Source organism: Candoia aspera, chromosome 13 (genome assembly GCF_035149785.1).
Source record: "Candoia aspera isolate rCanAsp1 chromosome 13, rCanAsp1.hap2, whole genome shotgun sequence".
Taxonomy (NCBI): domain Eukaryota; kingdom Metazoa; phylum Chordata; class Lepidosauria; order Squamata; family Boidae; genus Candoia; species Candoia aspera.
Genome location: NC_086165.1, coordinates 21966841 through 21984438, shown reverse-complemented (window position 1 = coordinate 21984438; position 17598 = coordinate 21966841). Strand labels below are relative to the sequence as shown.

General features: G+C 52.9%; 1 protein-coding gene across 6 annotated transcripts in view; it reads left to right on the top strand.

Annotated features, from left to right (window-relative positions):
• The first annotated feature begins 3304 nt into the window (after positions 1 to 3304).
• Positions 3305 to 17598, top strand: part of TLE3 (TLE family member 3, transcriptional corepressor) — a 34846-nt gene continuing 20552 nt past the window's right edge. For all 6 annotated transcript variants that reach the window (XM_063314382.1, XM_063314379.1, XM_063314381.1 and 3 more), the window contains exons 1-4: positions 3305 to 3726; positions 4273 to 4373; positions 5266 to 5329; positions 7040 to 7084. In XM_063314382.1, coding sequence (XP_063170452.1) covers positions 3703 to 3726; positions 4273 to 4373; positions 5266 to 5329; positions 7040 to 7084 — 234 coding nt within the window. In that variant the 5' untranslated portion in view covers positions 3305 to 3702. The remainder of the gene's footprint in view (positions 3727 to 4272; positions 4374 to 5265; positions 5330 to 7039; positions 7085 to 17598) is intronic.

Sequence of the window (17598 nt, the reverse complement as noted above, 5' to 3'; positions counted from 1 at the left end):
GAAACTGGGTACGGCTCACTGCAGAAGTGGCGAGAAACGTTTAGTGGCTGGAGCCTCGCAACAGTTTGGGGGCGGTGGTTGTGGGGTAATCAGCCTAAGTCAGCAAAGTTAGGATTTTCATTTTGGTGTACTTAAAATGTTTGGGGCTTTTGTGTGTTTCCGGTCTCAAAATGGCCAATTTTGAGCAGCAAAGGCTGCAAATGAAGTCTGAAGCTTGTATGCGGCACTGGAGAGGGAGCTGATCACCCAGATGAAGCCTGCTGTGAGCCTCTCACTTCAGGATGGAGGCGTTCCATGGGAGACTGGGCTGAAGCAGCTGCTGGGTTGCCTGCTTAACTCCCTAAGGGTGGGTTGGTGCAGTAGAGAATCCCACCAGCCCTCCCTCCTCCCTTGCGAATAAAATCCCAGTGGCCACTCTGTGGGTTCATAACCCTTAAGCCTGTCAATCTCTTAGTGGTCCGATGACATTTGCTTTCTGACTGGCTGTGGTGGTCCCCTCCAAGGGTCATCCCTCGAAAGCCGGCCAGAGGGCAACTTCCCACCCAAGCCAGATACTGGCCAGGCCTCAAGGCTGGATAGGCCCCAACAGTGGAAACTGAGGCAGGCAGCAAAACAAAGAACATTTTAGGTCCCGTCCAACTGGTCTTACGGTTAGGAAGCTCCCTCTCCCAGAAATCTGCTTTCCTTTAAGTTAACCCAATTATTCTGTGATAATTAATGATCTGGAGCTATTTTGAGCACTGTTGCTCCTTGTCAGTGAGAGCAGTGGCATATTGCAATGGAGAGATCATTTCTTTCAACTGGGTGATGGAATTGCGGGAAGCAAGGCAGGATCAACCTGGTTGATTTCTTTCTTTCCAACTTCCACAAGGACTCGCTGGCTGAGTTCCCACACGGCGCTCAGTCAGGGAGCGAGTTGTTTGCTTCGGCCTGGTGGGTCCTGCAAACGTGCTCCCCGCCAGTCGTGTTCAAACGCGCTGGCTGCGTTTACACAGAACAGGAAACGAAAACTTCCCAACCCGGCGCGCGCGCCCAGGCGCTGGGCGGCTTACTCGCTCGTCTGATCCTGACGGCCGCCGGGGCTGCCGATCCTGCCTTCCGGACAGGCAACGAGCGGCCGCGTGGGGCTGCAGGGCCTGGCAGGCCTCGAGGCCAGCTGAGCCCGGCAAGGTCGGGGGCCCGTTGCCTCGCTCGGCCTGGCCTACGGGGCGAGGGGCTGCCCGGCTGCGGGCGCGGCTGGCTTTGGAACAGCAGCGAGGGGAGATGCTCGCGGGCCGCTCGGCCTTTCCGCGCGGGTCTTGCGGGGGGGGAGAGGTGCGCCGTCCCGGGGCCACCTGTTCCTCGCCCTCCCCGCCGCGGTCGATGGGGCGCAGAGGGGCGTCCGGCCGCCGGCCGCAGACGCCAAGGGCCGTCGGAAGCAACGCCGGGGCCGCCGGCCGTCCTGCTGCAAGGGGGGGCGGGCGGCCCTTCGGAGCCACCCTCCCAGCAACGGCGGGCGGGCGGGCGGGCGCGGCCCCCTTCGGCACGCGGCAGATTGCCGGAGCTGGAGCAGAAGCCGCGCAAGGCCGCCGATTTGCCAGCGGTCGCTCCGGCGGCCCGCGTGGCTTTGACGGACAGCCGACTCGCCGGAGTGGCACCCGGCAGCCAAGCAGGCCAATGGGCGGCCGGAGAGGCGCTGCCTCTCCGCCGATTGGTCGTCCTTCCCTCGCGCGGCCGTGTTCCACGTGGGCCTAGCAGCCGAGGGGCGGGGCGCCCGAGCCCCTATCGTGACGTCAGGCCAGGGAGCCATTTTGGCCCAATGGGCGCTGCAGGGGGCGGGGCGGCCTCTCGCGCGAGGGAAGCCCTGACTCTCCGCGGGGCGGGCCTACGCTTTGCACGCTCCTAGTGGCACTCTCGCCTTAGGTCCCGGAGGTCAGAGCGACGCTCCGGCACGGCCGCCTCCCACTCTCGGCTAATGCGGGGCGTCGCGGGGCGACAGCGAGAGCTCGGCGCCTTCTCCGACGGGCGCTTCCCCCCGGCTTCTTACCGGCGGTGAGACGGGAGGGTCTGCGGGCAGAGTTGGGTCTCGCCGCGCCTCCCGCCGTGAAAATGTTCCGTGAGCGAAGCGGTTCTGCTTCTTCTAGTCGCGGCTGCTGTGCGGATCGAGGGCGATTCCCACGGGCTGCCCCAACAAGCGGAGCGATGCTGGGCGCCGACCGAGGACCAGCCGCCTCGTCTTCCCGGGGCGGCTGGGCACCGAGAACCGGCGCGCAGCCCCGGGAATGGGCGCGCAGAGGGGACACCCGACGGAAGCGACAGCGAGTCTCTGCCCGGGCGCGGCGCTCTGGTCGACGGGGAACGCAGGGCTGGTCCCGCGAACGTGAACGGGGGAAATGGGGGACTCCGTCCAGCGCCCCGGGGTAGTTTAGCCGTCCGCGATTAAGAAAAGCGGAGTCGGGGTTGTGGGGACACGCGCGGCCTTAGTTTTCCTTCCCTCGCGGAAGGGGCAGATTTACAACTCGCCGCCTAGTTCCACGCCAGACGTGGGTCGGGGCCGAGGTCCACCGCCCAGCTCGCCCCCGAAGCCGAGGGCAGCGCAGACGGAGATCCCGAGGCACCGGTTCTGCTGCTCTCGAGGGGCGTCCGGCTGTCGTGCCTCCACCAGTCCGCGCAGCACCAGGGAATCGCCGCCGCCCGGGGAAGGAGGCGCGCCGGGCCCGGAGCGCCGCACGCCTTCGCCCTCCCCGCAGGTGGCCGCGGGGCGCCCCCCTCCCCTCCCCTCCCCTCCCCGCCACACCGCCCGCCTCCTCCTCCCAGGCCCCAATCAGAGCGCGAGCTCCCCACCGGCCCCCACGTGGGATCCCCGCGCGGTGATTGGTGCAGAGCGGCGAGGACGCGCGCCCGCCCTTTTCCTCCCGCTCGTCCGGCGTTCCTCTTTCTTCCTCCGGCCGCCGCCGCTGCCCCCTCTCGGCCCTTGGAGCGGAGCCCGACGGCGCGGGGCAGCGTCAGGAGGCGCCGCGGAGGGGACTCGGCCCCCGCCTGCATCCGCCGCGCGAGAGCAGCGGAAGCGCAGAGGCTCTTTTCGCTCGGCGTCGCGGGGCCCCTCCCGCTTTGCCCGTCGAGCGAGGGAAGTTCGCTCGGGAGCCCTCCGCGGCGGAAGCGCTTCCCGCGGCCTCGGTGGATTTCCGCGGAGCGGCGGGAGGGGGAGACGCCTCCCTTGGCCCGCCCGCCTCGGCTTTGTTCACTCGCTGTTTTCCGGCTACCTGCGGGAAGGGCGCAGGGATCGCCGCGGAGCTCTTCGCCTGGACTCCTCTTCAGCGACATCTTCGCCTGGACTTGCGCCGCTCCGGATCCCGGGAAGCGGCGTGCCGAGGCGCGTAACCGGAGCGCCGCTGGCGCGCGCGGCTCTCCCACTCGGCTGAGCGGCACCGGATCGGGATCGGGTCGGGGAGTGCCCTTGCGAGGCTGGGGGGCTAGGATGCCCGGGAGCGGCGGCGCCGCCATCTCGCCCGCCGCCGCCCGCCCGGGGGAAGCCCGGCCACCGTCGCCGCTGCCGCTCCACCCGGAGGACGACGACGAGGAGGAGGCACGCCAGGCTGCCTGCGGGGGCGGCGGCGGCGGCGGCGGCGGGTGCTGAGGCGCCCGCGCTCGCCTCCTTTGTCCCGGCTCAGGAGCGTCCTCGTTCCCGTCGCGGCGGGCCGGCCGCGCCTGCTGGGGCGGGTCATGTATCCGCAGGGGCGGCACCCGGTGAGTGGCTCTGGGCAGTCGCTGGTCTCGCCCGGAGAACCTCCCCTTCTTGGGCAGGAGGGCCTTATCGCCTGGAAGGTTTAAAGCAAGCGCCCCCGCGGCCCGCCGGGGATCCCTTCCCTGCGGGTCCACCTTCCCCTCGCTCAGCCAAACTGCAGGCTGGGGGAAGATGGAGTGATAGATTCGCGATCCCCCCCCTCCCTCCCCCCCTCCCTCCCTCCCTCCCCGTCGAAACTGGTCCAGTCCTGGCAAGGAGTTTGTAGCGCAAACGCGCCTCCAGTCAGGGAGGGGGCTGGAATATTATATGTCCCTGGTGTTTGCTTATTAAGCTCCCCCCGCCCCAATTTTCAACACAGTCCTTTGCGGGGAACCCTTAATTTTGCCTCCCCTCCCCCTATCGAGGCGGGGAGGGAAGGAGAAGCCCTGATGGTTCTCCAGCCTTTTTCCATGGGGTACTTGGGAAGGGTCTGAAGGCCCTCCCTGGTTGTGCTGCGGGGGAAGCGGTTCTGCTCCTCCCCGCCTTCTGTCAGCGTGTCTCTTCCCCAGGGCCCCCACCAGCCCGGGCAGCCAGGTTTCAAATTCACAGTTGCGGAATCCTGTGACAGGATTAAGGACGAGTTCCAGTTTCTGCAGGCCCAGTACCACAGGTGAGCCTCCTGCACCCCAGTCCTCCTCTCAGCTGGCTGGATCCTGCAGCCAGTTCCCTCAGGGAACCCTCCTGGCTTTCCTTGAAAGAGGTGGGGGTGGGAAGCAGGCAGCCCCTTCTCCTTAGAAAGCCTCCCTTCCTTTCCAGTGCTCTCCTCCTCCATTTGCCTCTCCGTTAGTTAAGTGGGCTGGATCCCAAGCGGTGCCCTAAAGCTGTTAGGCCTAACTCTGTACCCATTTGCTTGGGAGGAGAGTCCCTGTTGTTTTTTTCCCCAGGGAAGGGTGCCTGAGGGCTGGTCGCTAATTGTGGGTGCTCACCAGGCCAGCGCTGCCTGTGCCGCACCCTGCCCCATGAATCAAGCTGCTCTTTTGCCTTGAGGCTTGCCCTGCAGGCTGCAGAGGTATTCGCTTCTTTTGGCTTGTTAAGAAGCTCCAGAGCTGATCTCCTTCCCCCTCCCCGCTTGCCTGTTGTCAGCTTGCAGTGTAAAAACAGGCTTCAGGAATGGTGTTTCTTTAACTGAAGCTTCCAGGGGTTTACTTTTTTTCTTCTAAGAATGCGTTGCTTTCAATATTCGTTTGATGGATGCTTGGCAGGCTGTGATTCAGAGGAATTGGGGGGGGGGAATCTGGATGCTTTAAGCTTTCGAAAATCAAGTATGTTTCCTCCAGGCCTTTGTGCCTCCAATTCTGAGTGCCAGAGTTCATTTTTGTGAAGGTTTAAACCTCCTTTCATTTCAGGATTAGGGCTAGTAGACATGCAGGAGGGGAGAAAGAGTTTTTATGTCACAATATTGGATTTGTGGGCATCTTTTCTCCTATTTCCTTCCTTTGTATTTGAAAGAATAATGTTTTGTGAAGTGTGCCATGTCATTTTAAATCTTCATATTTTTCTAGTCTGAAAGTGGAGTATGATAAGCTTGCAAACGAAAAGACAGAAATGCAGCGCCATTATGTCATGGTAAGGGACGTCTTTTCAGGGTTTGCATGGAACAGGAGGGGGGAGGGCGGCCGGCTTCCTCATCAGCCACTTCTTAAGTCACTTTGTAATCCCCTTTCCTGGGAATCTCAAAAGTAGACCTGAATGTTCATGCTCTGTTGCTGAGGGAGCGCAGCTAAATTGCCATTCTCTGATCTTTCCAGCTGGGGTATTGGGGTCCTCTCCAACAGGCAACAGTGTTTGGGAGGCCCTGAAAATGCTCTTGTTCATGTGAGCCCTTTGAAAATTGCTCAGCCAGATGGTCCACAATCTGCCCTTCTGTGACCTGAAGGAGGCTCACACATCTCTCTCGAGGCCTATGTGGTGTGGGCTGGCCAAGGGGTTTGTGTCAGCTGAGCGGGCCATACAGGTCTCTGAGGTTCGGGGCACTTCTCCCTCTGAGCAGGCTGCTGGGGTATGTCAGAGTTTCTGCTTGAGGCAAGAAGTCAGCGAGGGCTGCTTTTATAATGTTATTTAGTCACTGGTCACATTTGTACATCACAGTAATCTGCAAGGATAGCCCACAAGCTGACTACCCAACTCCCAATGTTGTGGTCAGGGCCACTGGCATTGCACTTCTCTTTTGGGGGACTCACCCAGAGGGATTACCAGGGGCTGGAGGTGGGGTGGCCTTGGTTTGGCTGACAAGCCATCCTGTCACCAGGGGGAATAGAGGACCAGTGGTTGTGTAAATGCTTAATCACTGTGGTGTGTGGTCAGCTGCTTTGCTCCTGCCATCCCTTCCCCACTGCACTCAACGCTGCCACTAATTACCCCTGTGGTTGTGGCTGTTCAATCATTACTCTAGGCAGAAGTTAATAACTTGGGTGGCATTGCCGGTCAGATGACGGTTGGGTATGCAGAGCCTGCTGAGATTGTAAGGCTGCTGCAGCTGCACAGGAACTCCCTGTTCGTCTCCAGGACCCTAAAGATTTGCTCTGGGTGGGAAGCTTCTCTCTAGCGGTGACTTAAGCTTGCCTGGGGAAACTGAGACAGCTCGCCTTCGGAGCAGTGGCTCATTCTCCTGCCAGGCTCCAGATGCGCAGACTGGCATGTTTGTGGTCATTTTCTTGCACTTTGAAAGGGCTGGCAAGGAAAATAGGCTGATTATATATTCCCTGAAAGACCTTCAACTGAATTCCTGTCCATGCTCAGCTCTTGTGTGTGGAGTCTCTCTACAACAGTGCAGATGTGTAAGGATCGTGATGTGTCCTTCTGCCTAGGAAACTCTGGCCTAGCTGACATTGTTTGTAAATTTGGTGCTTGTGGCAGAGAGCCTCCCCTGTCCTGGATCATTAAGTTCTGAGCTGACGGGTGGTGATGATGTCAAACCCAATGCTTTCTGTACATTGAGTGCCTTATGCCTTACATTGTACTGCTGAAGGAAACCCCAGGGAAGCTTCCAAGGACTGCTTGGGCTGTGCGCTTCCTGGAGGCAGTGGGGACACAGCTCACACCTGGGTAGCTGAGCTGAGGGAGGAATATCTGAGTTTGGCTATTTGCTCAAGGAAACCAACATTTGACGACAATCTTTTGCTAGTCTTGCTAGGGTCACCTGGACAAAACAGAGACGCCTGAGGCCCTAATAACCCCAGGCTTCGTCACGTTGATGTTGAATGTTGGGCATGCTTGCTTTCTTCCAAATATTTCTTGCACAGTTAGTAACGAGCTGATCCCACTTTTGTTTTTCAGTACTATGAAATGTCTTATGGGTTGAACATTGAAATGCACAAACAGGTAAGCACCTTCCTCCAAAGCCCCTTCCCTGTATATCTGCAGCAGTTGTTTCTCCCATGGAACTCCCAGAATGAACCCCGTAGGCTTTGGTGGGCAGTTGTGCAAATATGGGCCGGGGGTGGGTGGTGCGTGGGTGGGTGGGTGGTGCGTGGGTGGGTGGGTGGTGGTCGGCCTGGAAGGAGGATGGCTGGCTGAAGGACCCACAAAACAGTGCAGCTTCCTTCACTCCGCAAGTCAACTTCATTTCAGTTATTGGAGCCAGATTCTGGCATTATTTTCTTGACTGTAATATATATTGGAATTTGCCTTGATTTAAGCAACAGAGTTGCATTTTGTTATATTTATTTACTCATTGGGTAGATTATATCCCACTTTTCATTCAGGAGCTCAAGCCAGGTTCATAGCATGCTCTCCTCTTACCTCCCCCTACAAGAACAACATTGTGAGGTTGGTTGGCAGAGACAGTGACCTGCCCGAGGCCCCTGTGAACTTCACCCAAGTTGAACCCCCCTTTCCAGTCCCACCCCTCCGCCACTGCCAGGGGTCTGGCAGTTAGCAGAGCTGGTGCTGGCTGGCAGCCCCTTGGTTGGCCTTGTCCTGTTGATGGCTATGAATCGATTTCACCCTGCCAGATATTTCATTAGGTTGACAGCCAGCTGGCTGCTCCTTTTCACAGGTGCCTTGAAAGCTGGGTTTCTGATTATTTATTTATTATTGCTGCTAATTAGTCAAAAGTGACGGGCCAACTGCTTATCTTGTACAGAAGCACTTTTTACTTGTATTTGATTAGAAGTAGCGGAAGAGAGCTGTGCACGTGCTTACAGGTAAAGTGACATGTCCTGTTACTATGCAGGAGGATCTGGCAGACAGGATGATCAAGGCTTTGAAAAGAGGCCAGGAGCGATGGGAGATGTAGGAGGTGCTGTGAAATCACTTGTGTTTAGGGAGTTTATAAGGTTTCCCATGCTTCCCTGGGCACATAAGGGCCATCCACATGTCCTTGATTTGGCTGTTGTCTCCTTAGATGCCTCCAAACAGCCGGGCTGGCCATTGGGCAGTGGGCTGGTTCCCCCAAGAGGCTTGGAGTGGGTCTGTCCTCCCTCAGAGAGAGAGAAAGAGAGAGAGAGATAGCTTGTTGCAGCATCACCTGTTTGTCTGGTGAAGGGGCAGTCTCCGTCTTCCTGGAATGGCTGCTTTCCCTCAAGGGAAAAACCAGGGGAGCAGTTTCCTTCCTTGATTTTGATGAGCCTGAAGTCTGCCTTGTGAGAGTAAAACCAAGGAATGAAGTTATTGAGATCCAATCCATTGAGATGTGGGGGAGGGGTGCTGTGTTTTTCAATAAACAGTGGCTCTGCAGAGGCCTCTTGGTAAAAACTGGCCTGTGGCGCAAGAATGCCAGGGCTGCAGGGAGTCCTCCCTCTCTTCCCTGCCCCAACTTTCTTGTCCTCCTCCATAGTCCAGTGAGATAGGCCTCCTTGGTTGGGCCTGATGCCTGCTGGTTTACCTTCAGGTGAGCTGACCCTTTTCTGTTAGCCATTATGGTTATACGTAGCCTGTCCCTGACTGGATGCCTTCCAGAGATGCCGGATTACACCTCTTGGAAGTCCGTCTCGCTCAGGCTCCTAGGAATTAGGTCCCAGACGGAAGAGGACTGGTTTAGCGTCATGGGTACCATAGGGACGTAATGGAAAGTTTTTGGGCAAAGAAATTAGGTTGGTCTTTCCCCTCTTTCTGTTGTCCACTTCCAGTCTATGGCTTGCTTTGGGGGACACAGCTCTTTCTGATAGACTATTGGCTCCCTTGCTGATCGTTACAGACGTATCTGGAGGGCGGAGGGTGTGTGTTTTAATTCTTTAATGGGAAAAGGTTGCTGGATAAGTCAAACGAGCATCCTTGATGGCACTGACTTTGCTTCATCTTGCTCTTTCTGAAGGCTGAGCTAGAGTTTCTTGAACCAGCACCCACAGTTCTGTCTTCAGGCCCTTCAGTTACCTTGTATAGAGGTTTAGTGGCTTTGACTGAGGGATTTGACTGGAAGGCAAATGCTGGGACTGAGGAGAGAGGAGAGTACAGCTTGGGTTTCAGAAATTGTTAAAAAATCAGGCATCTTTGTGTTGTCTTCGCTTGCATAGTACAGTATCTGTCAGATACTGAGGACACTTGAAATCTTTAAATTTCATCCAAGCTGCATCCCAAGTGCAGCTGTACTCATAGAGGGATGGACCAGATGCGCGCTGCAGTTCTGGGCTTATTTACCCACTAGCAAGCCTGGTGAGATTCGTGTGTCCTTCTAGAAAGTGCACTTGGGCATCCCTCATGCCACTTGCTCTTGCTCCATGGTCCACCCTTGAGTAGATTGTATGCAGTACTACTATTTACTGTTTGGAAGACTGGAAGACTGGGCAGCCATGGTTCACTTTGAGTAAGACTGTAGAGGAAGCCTGATGCTGTTGGGTAAAAGCTAGTGCGAATGTTTGGCAAATGGTGTGCTGTATCTGATAGCAGCATTGGTTGCAGTTTCATCCAAGCAAAGGTGGTTGTGCAAAAACTGTATGTCTGGGTAGAAGGGTTGTGTGTCTTAGACTTCTTCACACTGCAGCGTTCTTAAGCAAAAGTAGGGCAGAGAAGCCTCATCCATGGTTGTCAACCATGTAGTAAAAGAAAAAATTCAGGCTGCACCTTAGCTGCTGTTGGCGGCAAAGAGGTGTCTGAGCAGTATGCGGCTGACCATTAAAAGAAGCCAGTCTTGAACTTGGCTAGAAGAAGTTGACTTATTTCCCTTGGCTGTTTTTGACCACATCCCCAAAGAATAAAGCCTGAATGAATATAGAAAAGGTCAGTAACTTAATGAATCTGGTCAGTTATTGACTTTTGGATGCAGATTGCTTGTGCTGGGATGAGGAGAGAAGCATATTTGGGGATTGCTGGTGTGCTTGTGAAATTAACATACTGCATGTTGAAAGCCTTGAGAAGTACTCAGTCCAAAGGTGGGCTGTCCAGAACAAGAAAAACGAGTGACCTGAAGTTCTCATTATCTGAGTCCATTCAAGTGTTGTGCTGTTTGTACTGTTGTCTCTGCTTAACTGTTAGTTGGCTGCCTTTAACTTCTTGTGGTTCTGGGGAAATTGAAAGAAGGACTCTTTCTCTCCTCCCCCTCCTTAAAATGTTTCTTTAGCAGCTGCATGGGAATAACTTTACACAAGCTGGCCGAGGAAACCCAGCCAAGGAGAGCTAAATGAAAGTTAAAGGGCAAGGCAGCCTTGATGAAAAGCTGTCTTCTCACCCTCCCCCAGCCTTGGCCAAGATTTTCAACAAGTAAATCCAGGCTCCTAATGGGAGTGTGAAATTCTGTAGGCCTTTGAGCCAAGTTTTGAACAAACAAGCATCTTCTCAGGTGACCGGCTGTCCTTTCTCTGCACACAAGGCTTGAGTCCTTGAATAATTCATGTGGTTTTATGTGCCCCGCAGACAAGCTCTCTGGAGCCAAGCCCTTCCTGATGGATGGGTGTCTGAGTGGAAGAACAACAACAACAAAGGGAGGCTGGGGCTGGGGCTGGGGCAGGTTTTGGTTTTTGGGATGGATAATTAAGCAAACCTTGCATGATACCCTCCCCCCACCCCCACCCACTGGAAGGATTATTCAAGATGTTCTTAATGCACAATTTCCAAACCAGGGGTTCTGCTTCAGAAACTGGCCCCTGGTGCTCTGTCGAGGGTCCCATCTATGCCCTGTGCCCCCATTCTGCACTAGCATTGGGCTAGCAGGAGGCTGGAGCCCAGTAGATGTAAATGTCAGTGGAGGAGGGAACGAGGTATTGTGGCACTAGGGGTTGTTTCTCTGAAATCCATCAAATTGTTTTCTTTTGTGTTTTTCTGTTGCTGTTTTTGTGTAAGAATCAATCTTGGGAGACAGGAGGAAGAGTCATAGCCTACACAGCAGTCTGAAGAGAGCAACCTGAGTCCAGAGCAGGGAAGCGGGTGGAGAAAGCTTCTCAGAAGGGACCCTCCGAGTTCTCTGGAAAGTAAAGGCGGGGTTGGGGGGGAGCGCTTTTGGACTTGCAAGATTCTGTCACTTAAAGGTAGTATTAGTGCTCTTGGTCTTGGTTTCCTGTCAGGACTACCCGGAGAGGCTGACACTTTGTGAGCTGCCTAGGGTTATTATATATAAGATGGATGGCCACATATGGCCCTTAAATAAATAAATTACATTGTTTGGCTGTTGGATACCTGAGCCTTCATTTAGTACTGTTCTCTGTTGTGGCAATAAATAAGAAAGTGGACCAATTGGCAACTTTAGAATGTATGGTGTCATTATTATAAGAAGGTGGTTTGTTTGGTGACATTCCAGAGCAATGTAAATTCCTCTAATGGGCTATCGTCCCTTGCCAGGCTGGACTGAGTGGCAGAGAAATGACAGTTATTCAGGCAGCCCATTTGCTGTTTCTGAGCTTAACTCAAGGATGGCATCTTGTGTCCTTGTATTTTTATGATTGCATTAGAGGGATTTTTATGTAAGCTGCTGTGAGACAATTGTTAGAATGTCAGGTTACATATAAAAGATGCTTCCTTACTAATAGGACTTCTTTTTGAGTGATGTAGCAAAAGGCAAAGCACACCCATACTGTACATTTGTAAGTTGCCCAGAGTCACTCTTGCAAATTAGGTGGCCATATAAATCAAATCAGCTAATCGGTAGAACAAATGTTGGTGCCCAGAAAACTCCAGGGATGCATTTGTGAAATCACCTGGTGCTGAGCTTGACTCAAAGGAGGCAAAACCTTTCACTTCAGCCAGTTGCATCCCCGCACCTGGCTTGCTGTCTCAGTGGATCACTGTCACGGAGCAAAACAATCTGTACAGGGTGGAATCTGGAAGGTGATCCAACTTCCTGCCCCTTGCTGATGTCTTGCTACAGGTGTCATGGTGATAATTAAAAGGGCTGATGAAGCGGATTAAAAGGCTAACAAGGCTCCAACTGCGTTGGAGTGGGGATGTTGAAATGCATTTTGAATTTGAAGGAATCCTTTCATGAGAATCAACTTCTCCACCTTGAGGTTCTAAAAGCATAGATTGTGTGTATGTGTGTACATCCCCATATGTGCACTCCAGCAGCTCCTAGGCCTCTTGCAATCTGCCGGGAATCCATCCCATTTTGGTAAGCAGCCTTTCCCTTTCCCCTTGTCAGCTGGTAGAAATCCTGTCCTTGCAGGCTCATGGCCTCACACCATGCTGGTGGAAACTCTGGGCTTGATCTTCTCATTTTTGTCTTCACTTTGGTCCTCTTTGCTCTGTGTGATTGATAAATCCATAATATCTGCTTGTGCCTATATGCAGACTCCTCCCTGCGTGTAATTCTCATCAGCAGGGTGCTCCATCCTTATAACGATTTGCAGCCACAAATAGCTTTCAACATGCTGTTGAGGGTCTGACAATAGAGAGCACTTGACTGTGTGCTAGACAGCTGGAAGTGCCCCTGATTGTCTGCCTGAGTGAGAACTGTCGATGTTCAAGAACTTATTTTCATCTGCTTAGAGAGACAATATTCTGCTTTCAACAAATACTAGAGGAGGCACTTGGGTAGATAGCGGTATCCCTCTTCTCTTCCCACTCCCACACCTTTTTAAGACTTGTTGGGAAATAGGTAGTGAACAGGAGCTACAAAAAAGGCATTTGAGGAATATCCAGCCTTTCCAGAGGAGGCGAGATGCTGCTGGTTCCCTGCAGAACGTGATGGCCCTTCCAGTGACTGGCCCCGGCCTTTTAGCCTTCCTTAGCAGCACCTAACCTGTCGGGTCTGTGGTGTAAATATGGAAAGATTGGTGAGAATTACAGGCTGCTAGACTGTGCTTGGCCTTGGGGGCTCTAGGGACCAGGGGAAGAATGGGCTTCAAGTTGGGTTAGCATCTTGGCTGCCTGCTGCTGCTGTAAAGAAAAGAGGAGCTTCTTCCTGGTGTGCTTTCAGGGAAGGAGGAGTCCTTTCCAGAAATGCTCAAAAGACTGGAGATCATACCTTAGTTTGCTTTTAGTCACCAGGATTCTACAAGAGGGATGTGTCCTGAGACTTACTATACATTAACAAATGGGCAGTTGAGAGAAGGGCTGCCAAGGTAATAGGAACTGGAACTACCTTGTGTGAAGAACTGGTAAGGTATCTAGGTATGCTCTTTCTGCAGAAGAGAAGGCTGTTCCTTCGCTGGAGATCCTCAGGCGGAGACCGAGCAGCCATCTATCCAAAATGCTTCAGCAGATCCCGGACCTTTCAACTCTATCATTGCCCAGTGGGGGTGATCGTAGCTGCTTCCTGCTGAGTAAGGAGGAATAACAGGAGTCTGTGGACTGGAGTTGGTCAGGGAGTTTAAGGAGTCCTTAACAACACCTTCCTCTAACTCAAGGGTTTGTACTTGACTAAGATGAAAGCCTGAAAAAGGGTCAAGAAGAAATGCAAATCTTTATGGTGCCCTAAGATGCAAAAGTGAAGAGGAACCAACGGACATCTGTAGCTGCATCCAGCAGCACATGTGCCAAGTCTGCCTTCCCACCTGGCATGCAACTGCAGCAAGGGCAAACACACCCCAGTCCTTGAAGAAAAATCAAGAGCGGAGCAGCAAATGGCCACAGTGCCACTGATGAGAAGGATGCAAATTGATCAGTTCAAAGAAAGGACATTCCGCAATTGAAATCGGCAGTGGAAGCAATTCTCCGTAAGGAAGGCTGACAAATAAAGCAGCGGGTGCGCAGAAGATAGCCTGCGTGGCTGGAGCTAGGAAGAGTTTTCAAGACCTGGTGGGTGAAACAGGCTTTGTCCAGAAGAAAAACAGACCTGCAGAACTGGAGATGGGACACTGAATTCCTAACGAGCAGTGAAGGTGCATCAGTGCCCTAGAAAAAGACAGAAAGAAGAGTCATAGTTCTTAGTGTGTGCCAGGGACAAGACAAAATATCACGTCAGTCACCCCTTCCTGATAATGTGGCAGCAGTGACACTGCAGCGAACAGCTCTGGGACTATCACTTTGACTGGTAAAATGTGAAGCTGATTGGGAACAAACACCCAGAGTTAAGGACCTCGTGTGAAGACGGGGCACTGTAGTAGGTCTGTCCGCTAATACCCGGGGGGTGGGGAATGAAGAGATGAGCTCAAGCTCTAAGAACAGCACAGACTGGCAAGTGGGACTTAACAGGCCAAGTGAAGACCTGGTGGGATGCGCCCCTGGAGTACCGGAAGCGAAAGACATGGTTGCTCAGAAGGAGCAGAAACCCTAGAAATGGGAGATGGCGTTGCACCGCAGGTTGAATATACCCGCTCCTGCCGGGAAAGCCATGTGAATGAATTCGGCAGTGCCGTGGATTGCCTCTGTTCGTTCCTCGGTTTACTGCGACCCAGATGCGGTGTCATATCTTCCGTCACCCTCCCACCGAAGGGGAGGATATGAATGGTCCCTTCCAAAAGCAAATTGCAGCTCGTTCATGTGGCATTGTGAAGATGAGAGATGTTAATTTCCCCAGTGTCCATTGGGAAACAAACTCAGGCAGGCAGGACTGAAGATTGACATGATCAGGTTATCATTCTTTACTTCGAATTTCAATCTGTGGGGTTAGACGAATTCCATGCAGTGGTACTGAAGCAAATAGCTGATGATCCTTAAATCCTGTGGAACTGATGAAGAGCAAATGTTGTCCCCGTCTGCAGAGAAAGGAAGAAGCAAGACTCAGCAGACCAATCGGTCCGACATTGACACCTTCTGGAGCGCATCACAAAGACCCTTAAAACAGTAAGGTAATTACCAGAGTCAACATGGATTTCTCATAAAGAAATACTGCCAGACCAATCTTGTCTCATATTTTGATCAGGCAACTTCCTTAAGTAATTGTGGGAATGCTGTAGACTTCAGCAAAGTAGTTAACAATGTGCCCGTGACCAGGTGCAGGTTGAGTGGCATTAGGCAGAGAAGTGGCTGGCTTGAGGATCATATTCAAAAAAGGGCTCGTCAGTAGTTCTCGGTGTAGAGAGGTATCAAGTGAGTGCTGGATCCTGTATTTTTGGTGGTGGTGGTTTAGGTTTAATATAGTTGACCTCTCCAAAAGACTCTGGGTGGCTTACAGCATAACAGTGATTTGGATGAAGAGGTGGTGAGAATATTTATCAGGTTTGCAGGTGACACAGTTTGGCGGGATAGCTGACACCCCCCCCCCCGAGGAATAAAATTCAAAATTATTTCGATACCCTGGAGAAATGGGCTGGAAGTAACAGAAGGAAGTTTAACAGAGATAAGTGCCAAATTCTTCACTTAGGAGATAATACTTGGATACCCAGGTTTAGGATGGAGACTACTTCATTTAGTAATTGTGAAAAAGATTTTGGGATACTAGTGGATTTCCTGTATGTGAGTCAGCAAGGAGAACTGAGCAGAGCCAAATAACTGAAAGGGCGTCACGCACAGAAGGCCGAGACCTGTTCTCTCTCATTCCGTCTGGATTACAGATTCAAGTTAAAACATGGCAGATTCTAATGGAAAGAAAGCCACTTAAAACAGTAAGAACAGTTTGACAGTGGAACCAGTGTCTTGGAGAGGTATGTGGCTCCCATTCGCTGGATATGCTTTAATTTGGATTCCTGAATGAGCAGAAGGTTGGACTTGATGACTGTGTCCAGCCTGACAGTTTTGCAGTTCTGCGTAAGGAGCACAGTGGAACAAAGTGCAGTTAGTAATCCATGGCACTCCGTGAGATGCAATATAGGCAGTGCTTTTGATTTGGGTTTGTCAGAAAGAGAGCTGAATTTTGTACAGAAATGGTCACTGGTGTGTTTTAAAGGGTATTTTCTCAAGGTTCTGCTTTTTCTGGTAGTGGGCAAAAATTACAGGTGATGTTGTAATCTTGGCTCTTGGAACCCTTGGTGTGAAGCCCCCGACCCTTCTGGGACGGACCGTTCTGCGGGCAAGAGTCGTGCTTTTGGTCTGAGCCTTTGGAAGGACCTGTGGGTGCTAAATGTGGGTGGGCGCCTTTTGCATTGAACGGAAACTGTAAGCAAAGCTCTTGGCTGCTGGGGAGCAGGTGGCCCTGTGATTGCCATATCAGGAGCTGACCCAGATCTCTGTTCAGGAGATATCAGGAGAAGGCGATGGAGCCGCTGAGGCCTTGTTTCATACCTCTGCAGGTCCGTCCTCCTGGCGATATGGAATCGGGGGTTGTAGTGTGATACGTCCCTACAGAAAGAGCAACCAGTGTGAGGGTGTCACTTGATGAGCTGACTCACAAGGGAGCAAGAAGCACCTGGAGCTGAGCTGTCTGGATCTGCTGGCCACCTGGTCCTCGCCCCTTCCCAACCTTGCCTCCTGAGGGTGGCTTTTATCCATGATTGGCAGCCCCATTGCACTTGGCTTAATGACCGGGCTTAGCAGTATGATTTTGCAGCTCCCTGCGGTCTGCCCAAAGAGCAATTGGTTGTCCTCTGATGGGGATTAGATGGTTGTGGTTGCCATGGAAACTGGAGGGTGATGGATGGAGGTCCCTTGGTGGCTCTTGGGCTGGGGCTGGGGCTGTGACAAACAGGCTCATGTTACAGGGAAAGTGTCCGTTCAAGGCCGTCCTCTAGCTCTGGCGGCTGAGTCCTCATTCTGTCGTAGCAGAGACCAGGGGGAGGCATCTCCCAAACAGATGGAACATGGCAGCCCTGGTGTATCAGGAGCCTTGGGGAAAGGGAGCTTTCATAACAGCCACATTAAAAATGTCTCCAAATTCTTCCCGGAAACAGCTTGAGTTGAGTTGGCCTTTGTGGCTGTTCCTGTAGGGCTATTCATTGTTTAGGCTGCCTCTAACTGCTTAAAGGTGTAATGCTGGGTTTATTGACTGTGGGCTGCCTTGAGGGCTGAAACATGGGATCAAAATGCAACAGGGCAAACAGCTTGCTCTCTGCAGCTGGGAATAAGCTTCTGAAATGGTTTTGCAAGGGCAGTCCGCAGATGCACCGTTGCCTCGCTTTCACGGAGGAGAGGAGGATAGCTCAAGCCGCCTGAGATCTCTGTGATCCACTTTTAGGAAAGCTTCAGAGCCAGTTAACTCCTTGCAGCCTTTCTGGTAGAAGATGTTGGGGGTCTTGGCTAAAAGTGGGGCCTGGGGAACTGGCAGAGGCTGAGCAGGAGGCAAACGTCTTTTGCAGGACCTTTGGCAGACAACCAGTGTCTCTACCCTTGCGAGTAGTGGGGAGAAGGCATGATGTGGTGGCCAGCGAATGTCCAGGCCATGACACTTCTGAGTCTGGAGTTCTCACTTAGCATTAGCTATATGTCATCTGGGCCTCCAGAAGGACTAGGGACTTGTTCAGTGGAATGGATCTTTGGGTAGCTCGGAGCTGTATTTAATGCATCTGGGGGGACTATAGGCACAGTATGATTGTGGATGCGTTATATATCTGAGAGGGATTCAGTTTGGGAAGGGACAGTTCTTTTGTGAAATACCTATTTTAGATGTCTTTTCATTTTGTTTATACTATATACTGCACCTTTCTGGTTATTCT